At 37.2% G+C, this 7869-nt stretch overlaps 1 protein-coding gene across 1 annotated transcript; it reads left to right on the top strand.

Annotated features, from left to right (window-relative positions):
• The first annotated feature begins 6933 nt into the window (after positions 1-6933).
• On the top strand, positions 6934-7869 carry LOC128094368 (olfactory receptor 52E1-like). Its single transcript, XM_052712697.1, has one exon. The coding sequence runs from the start codon at positions 6934-6936 to the stop codon at positions 7867-7869; it is 936 nt and encodes a 311-aa protein (XP_052568657.1).

The raw sequence follows: 7869 nt of genomic DNA, 5'->3' as shown, positions 1-7869 counted from the left end.
CTACTTCCTTTTTTATGTCTGCAAGCTAAAAAATGGGAGACTCACCAGGCTGAGCCCCAGGATAGAACCTTGCCTTTGTTGTGTGTCATTCTGGCTTGCTTTTATCAGGGTTTTGCAATTTTTCAGGAAGTACCTTTCATTACCATTTCCCCTAGAGCCAGTATTACAAAAAAAACCAGAAATCCCTGTGGATTTCAATTCTTATTCCTGCATGATCAGTGAAGAACACTGTAGCTTGTGAGAAAACCAAAAAAGAAGAAAGTAGGGTTTTGGACAAGCACCTTTCATATGTGTGTGAACCTTTTCTGAGCTTCCTATGTATCAAAGCAGTAACACACATACATAAGAAGAGTTAAGATTGTGTTACCCTTTAACAGGACAACAGTGGTCTGATGTCTGAGAAAAGGTGTCTGGCCAGTAGACATCAGTGGTTAACACAACCATGTCCAATGTCAGGTGTGGATTATTTCTTTTCTAGTTCTTGGCCACTGAGGCTCCGTTGATGCCAAAACATTATAGGCTATCAATAATGCATTTACTTACCCTCCAGAACTTGACTGCAAGACCCTATTGATGAAGATACCACATACTTGAGCCATAGAACATGGAGACATCAAACTAGTACTGACCTGAGAGCTTAATTCCTACTTGATAGCTTTCATAGTTCTGGAATGTGCTATGTGCACTAAAAGGAAATCATCAATTTTATGCAGATATAAACCATTTAAGCTACAATAATAACTGACCTGGCAGGACATAACCACTGCTGTAATAGTGGCATTACATCATGGGAGTAACTAGCCACTTTCTTATCGGACTTTAAGTCATGCTCCATAAGATGAAGCTCATATATAGCACTATTTTTGGACAATGAACCCATGGCTAGATAAATCATAGACCCTAAGGGACAACTACTACTACTATTATTTTTCTTAGTGATCATAATATTGAACCAACTCCTAACAATTTATCATTATATCCAAAGATCTCCCAACTCTCACCAGAGAAGCTTCTGTTTTCAGGAGATGGTTATAAATGCAGAGAGACACACAATTGGCCATGGTCTAGAGAATAAGAAGACTGCAAAATTGTCAGTCCTATGGAATATCTATAATGTATACTTCTTCTGGAAACTGAGGGATCAATATACAAGAGGGTGTGGAAGGAGTGAAAGAGCCAGAAGCAGCAGATAACTACCAGTAAAGAGCAGGGTAGCTGCACATATGAGTTCAGAGTAGTTGTGACAGCAAACACAAAACCTGTGCAAGCTCAAACCAGAGAAGATCTCAGCATAGAGAAGGTAGATGGGTGAGTACCACAGTAGTAGTAACATGCTCTTATGGTCCCTGTAGATTTAAATCAAAAGAACAGATGATTTTGTGAAAAGGCAATCATAACAACGTTTTTCATCATTATTCATAAAACTCATCATAATATATACAATATAAATTTTAAATATGTGCATATAAACTGTCAAATAAAAGATCAAAAAAATTATCCTGCTCCCATCTTTCCATAGTTGCCTATAGTTCTTTATGTAGGCTTGAGGCCCTATAAGCTTTTCTGTGTCCAGAGGTGGCCTTCTGTGAGGAAGAGCACATCTATTGATTATCTGGTGCCAAACAGTCATCTCCCCCAAGACAAACATGTAGATAGCATTATATAGATGCAATAGGTCATACTTAGGAATATATGCATATATACATAAATGTATGCAATAACAACTAGTGAAAAAAGAAGCCATGAATTTGAAGGTGAACGGGGAGGTGTATATGGGAGGTTCTGGAGGAAAGAAAGGGAAGGAATAAATGTTGTAATTAAACTGTAGTCCCCAAAATAAAAAATACACTAATGAATAAATATCAGAAATTAAAAATATATAATTGCAGAATTAAAGTAAAATTATGTGGTATGCCAAAGTAAATAGATAGAAACAAACGCAATGCTACAGAGAAGAGCATTTACTTAATTAGAGGACAATTCTAAAATTTCTCAACCTATCAAACCGTATTGCTTAGACAATGGTACTAATTGTGGCACTAGAACTTTCATAGAAGGACTAGTTGGAAGAAATATCTGCTGACACGTGCAGGTGAGATTCCCTTGTCATGTGATGCAGCTAACTGAAGGTGTACAAATGAGAACTGACATGAGCAAAAGCATCTCCCTATAGTAGTTAGTCACTCCCTCCTCGCCTCTAACTACTAGAATGGAATGAAACAGTTTCTCTGTTCGTTTTGGGATATGAGATTCCTCAGAATCTAAAAAATAATTACAACTTGATCAAAGAAGGAATGAAAAGGCATGCAAATATTATCACACGTGATAATTCAATATTTAAAAAGTAGCTATTGATGTTCTGACAAGGTGGTTGCTTTTTCTGTTAACATAAAAAGTTACAAAAAATGAAAATGAGCTTTGAGTTATCTTGAATGTTAACTTCCCATCTCTGTGGCCTTGCCTTTGGTTCAGTATTTTTACTTTGACATATACTACATGACCTATACATTTGAAATATAACATATTTTATACTTTTTATAGTTATTTTACAAATACTTTATTATGTTTTTATCAATTCTCTCTTCATTAGTAACTTCCCTCTTGCTATTATAATCTACAATATGTATTTCTGACTATTTTACTTTGATTCTGCAATATATGTTTTGAATATCTGATATATGGCTGCTTTGATATTTTTTGAGACTATAATTTAATTACAACTTTATTGACCATCCCTCCATGGTCTACAATGATTATTAGATCCTGCATGAGCTGATTTTTATTTTAAATTGACACAAGCCAAGATCACCTGAGAAGTGGCAACTTTAATGGAGAAAATTGAGTCATCGGATTGGCCTGTGGCCTGTAGGAAAGTCTGTGGGGCATTTCCACTTCATTAATGGCTAATGTTGGAGGACCCAGTTCATTATGAATTGTTTCACACCTGGACAGGTGGTCCTGGGTTGTATAAAAAAGCAAAGTGAAGAAGCCATGAGAAGCAAGCTAGTAAACAGCACTCTTCCATTGCCTTTGCTGCAGTTCCAGCCTCCAGGTTCCTGTGTTGACTTTCTGCCCTGACTTCTTCTCATGATGGATTATAAGCTGTAAAGCTGAAATAAATCATTTCCTCCCCAAGTTGCTTTGGTAATGGTGTTTTATTGCAGCAATAGAAACCTAACTAAGACACTGCTTGTGTCCTCACGTCGATTGCTGAAAATCTAATGATGTATACGACTGTGGAAAGTTGAGCTTTCCAAATTATGTCACTTCAAAGACTTCAATTCGAACCAACTGTGTTCTCCTGGATATGAGCCAGCATACTATAATCCCTTCATATTTTCTGTTCTTACGAGAATGCTTCTCCTGGCTTCATAAATCCCACATGGCTTGCCTTCTTTCATCCTTCAAATGTCTACTTAAATGTCATTTTCATATTGTCACTTCCCCTAACAACGCTACTCAGAATCATTAGCTTTACAATCAGCATCTCCATTACTCATATTTCCATCTATCTACCTACTTGATTTTTCTACATTTTGTTAGTACTGTTTAATAGTATATAATGCATAAAACAGTGCCTGCTATACAGGATATGATAAACGTATATTTGTTGAACAGTAAAATGATGAAACTCACATATCCTGCTTTGCATAAGAAGCCAGTCATTCTCGATTGTGAACAAAACTTTCCAAGGTGGAAGCCTGAGCATGCAGCTCATTAGCACTATGTGGGCAACCTTACTCTTCTCAACATCTCCATCATCAGAAAAATGGTATAATCAGCACATATGCTGTGAGATTTTAAAAACATTAACCTTATTTGAAGAATTTCTGTATTATTCACATTTCAAAGTTGAGATTAAGAACATAATACTCCTCTCTCTTTCTCTACACACACGCACACACATATACACACAATATGATATGCCAGCTTTGTTGGTATCATTATATCATTAGTCTATATTTTGGTGAACATGATGGTGTCTCACCCTAAGTCAGGGTTATAATAAAGAATTCAGAGTTAATCATATTAGAAAGAGAATGTTTAAAGATATAACAAGAAAAAAATTCTTGCATTTATACAGATATTCCTAAATTTGAAAATCTGATGCAAGAACCAGGATATGGGTTACCTGTGTCTGAGAAGATTTAATTACACCAGAACAATTTAATTCTGACAGCAGAGCTTTGTTATCCCCCAGGGTCTTCCAAAAGTCTCCCTCTAGAGATTGTGAGTGCAGTGAAAAGCACCTAAGGATATGGTGTATAGAAGGAAGCTAAGGGAGATTTACAACTTCTCTGGGTGTTGAAGTTCAAGTGAGAACAAGGATCCTTTTCTGTGACTATCTGAAATTAAGGAAAAGAGCAGTAGGTGAAATAACCATGGGAGGGAGTAACACCTTCTGATATTGGGAAATGGGTAAGGAACTATCTACAAGAATCAATTGGCATAATCAAATAACATTTGAGTAGCAGCTACATTCATTTGCATTTTTTTAAAATACAGACTTACACATTCTCTAGTAAAAGTTATATGTCATTTGATACCTTTGATGTCCTTTCTGTACACTGCATTTTTCACTGATCTGGGTTATGTCTATCCACTGAACCATCAAAGATTTATTCTCTTCATGCTTTCTGTTTCTCATGAGTATGTCTCCTTCAAATTTTTTATTATAGGTTGGATGAATAGCTCCGATGCAAACTCATATTCCACAGGAAGATAGAATAACAAAACGCTGAAGTTAAACTGTTCAGAAACTGTCCTTCATCACTTGTAACCTAGTGAACTATAATCCATCTACTTGCTACTTCCCCTCAAGCAGAAGGTAATGCTAATCACATTGCAATGGTGTAGTCCCCAGGGGTAGAACTAATTTTTTTGTAAATATAGATGCAGATGCAAGAGTCGCCAGTTGCCTTACATTATGAATATTACCATCTGTCTTAGAATATTTATGAAAGGTAAAATAATGATGAGGACTTCACATTTGCTAGTTCCTGTTGATATCTGAAAAGTGCAGCTCTGCCAGACTCAAGTCCCCTGTAGTCTTTCCTCTGTTACATTCTTAACAACAGGATAGACATTAACTTTAAAATTTTTAAAATGATTGATTGTGAATGAAACACATGTCTCAAGACCTTCTTCTGTGGAAACCTTTCATAATTTTATTTCATGGATGAGTAATCTTATACTCAGGGAAGAAAATAACCTCCTCTTGTCCCACTTCCTCCCCCGCTCTTCTTCTAAACAAACAAATAGAATCATGGTAATGAGAAACAGAACGTAGATTCAGTCTTTGTTACTTTTCTAAATATTGAATAATTTCTATGGACAAAACTTTTAAATAAGCATTTTTATCAGGTGAATGTGAGTACAAAGAAGGACTCTGGAGACGTAGGTCTCCTAGATCTCTTTCCCCGAGCCCTGCAGCCACATAGTCATCACGGCTCAGCTTAGTGTTTGTTTTCCTAAATAGTTGTTTCTTTCTTGGAATTTTTCTTCCAATCTCCTACATTAGTGGCTTGCTTGGCACTCATTACTATAATTCCATGCTGCTGTCTCCTTCCTATATCAAAAAGAAACGTTTCCTTCCTAAGAATTCTCATGCATGAAAGAGAAAGAGACTTAGAATTTTTTCCTTATTGACTTAGGGGGAAATGTAATGACAAAAATTTGACAAAACAAGAATATGAGAGTTAACATGGAAGAGCAGTGTATATATATATATATATATATATATATATATATATATATATATATATATGATCCAACATTACCTGGTAGCTGTGTAATAGCTTATACATTTGAACATATGTGCTTCTGTGTGTATATGTACATAAATCCATGTTTCTTTCTTGATAGAGTCAGCAGGAAGATACTGAGAGACAAGAAGTACAGTCACCAGGTCACCATTGAAGAGGAATCTGCGCATTCCCCTGCAAGCAGACTTATAAACAGGTTTCAAGGTAGCATGTCTCTTTGGTGGGAGCACCAGGAAAGGAAAGGTTAGAAGACAACTGTAGGATGAGAAATGTTTTGAGGAAATTGATCAATCAAAATATACACAAATATCCCTTAGAGAGTCCTGCTTTGCTGCACTTAAGTGAGTTATGTTTCCTCAGCTCAGAAAAGTGTGTCTTGTACATCTTTAATGACTTTTGTCCATCTTAAATCTGTCTACTTTTGCCCATAAAGTAATTAGTCACAAAAAAATACTTCTATAAACCATTGTTTTCGTTTCATGAGACTTTATTTCATGAGTCTTAATTGATGACTTCTATAATGTCAATCACTACCTTTCTGCTCCACAGGAATAAACATTCTCAAGCTCATCTTTTGCAGCCAATCTCAGCTTAGAACCTGGAATGTTCATTTTGGACACTCAATTTTCTTAACCGAAATCTAGAATGTAATTGAATGGATGTGTGTGTGTGTGTGTGTGTGTGTGTGTGTGTGTGTGTGTGTGTGTGTGTAGAGTGCAGTGTAACAGAGCCTCTAGAAAAAAATGTTAGATCCATTAAAACTGAAGTTACAGGTAGTTGTGAGCTGCCTGGCATGGGTGCTTGGAACTGAGTGCTAGGAGCTGAAGCATCTCTCCAGCACCACCACCACCACCATCACCCCCTTTAAAATAAGAAGTAGAGTGAGAGCAAAGAGTAATCATGATATATTGTATGAGAAAATAATTTTGTTTTCAATAAAAGGGGAAAAAGAAGAAAATAAAATCTTTTTACCATTAAATTTTAGACATAGGTACTTTCAAACCTCTGTGATCAAGCAACCTGGATAACTATGATAAAAGTTTCTCTGATACAGTCTCTTGTTTTGGTGAACTATAGAAGGATGCTGTCTAGTATCCCATGTCTGTAACCCACAGTGGATGTGATGCCTTTGGTCTATGCTGTACTTTGACACAACAATCACAGAAGGATGGTTTTACACAATGTTACTTTATTTCACCCTAATACTTTCCTCCTCTTGGGAATTCCTGGATTGGAAAACATGCACTGTTGGATTGGTTTTCCTTTCTTTGTTGTGTTTCTAACAGCTGTACTTGGTAATATAACCATCCTTTATGTAATTCAGACTGAACACGGTCTCCATCAGCCCATGTTCTACTTCCTGGCCATTCTGTCATCTATTGACCTGGGCCTGTCCACATCCACTATCCCCAAGATGCTTGGAATCTTTTGGCTTAACCTGAGAGAAATATTATTTGAGGGATGTCTCATCCAGATGTTCTTCATCCACCTGTGCACAGGCATGGAGTCAGCTGTGCTTGTGGCCATGGCCTATGATCGCTATGTGGCCATCTGTAACCCTCTTCGCTATACATTGGTGCTGACGAACAAGGTGGTGTTCGTCATTGCTTGGGTCATCCTCCTGAGACCGTTGGTTTTTGCCATACCCTTTGTCTTGCTCATCTTACGTTTACCATTTTGTGGGCACCAAATTATCCCACACACATATTGTGAGCACATGGGCATCGCCCGCCTGTCCTGTGCCAGCATCAAGGTCAATATCATCTATGGCTTGTGTGCCATCTCTATCCTGGTATGTGATATTATAGCCATTGTCATTTCCTATGTCCAGATCCTTCGTGCTGTATTTCGACTCTCTTCTCAGGATGCCCGGCTCAAGGCGCTCAGCACCTGTGGATCTCATGTGTGTGTCATGTTGACATTCTACACTCCTGCTTTCTTTTCATTTATGACTCATAGGTTTGGCCGTAATATACCACGCTACATTCACATTCTTCTGGCCAATTTCTATGTAGTCATTCCACCTGCTCTCAACCCTGTAATCTATGGTGTCAGAACAAAACAGATTAGGGAACGGGTACTGAAAATGTTTTCCAAGAAATAA

The sequence above is a fragment of the Peromyscus californicus genome, unplaced genomic scaffold (genome assembly GCF_007827085.1).
Source record: "Peromyscus californicus insignis strain IS unplaced genomic scaffold, ASM782708v3 Scaffold_4__1_contigs__length_199733344, whole genome shotgun sequence".
Lineage (NCBI taxonomy): Eukaryota > Metazoa > Chordata > Mammalia > Rodentia > Cricetidae > Peromyscus > Peromyscus californicus.
This window is presented reverse-complemented; position numbering and strand designations above follow the sequence as displayed.

What these genes read in the sequence shown, in the direction of transcription:
- LOC128094368 (XM_052712697.1), top strand. Translation starts at nt 6,934, where the DNA reads ATGGTTTTACACAATGTTACTTTATTTCACCCTAATACTTTCCTCCTC.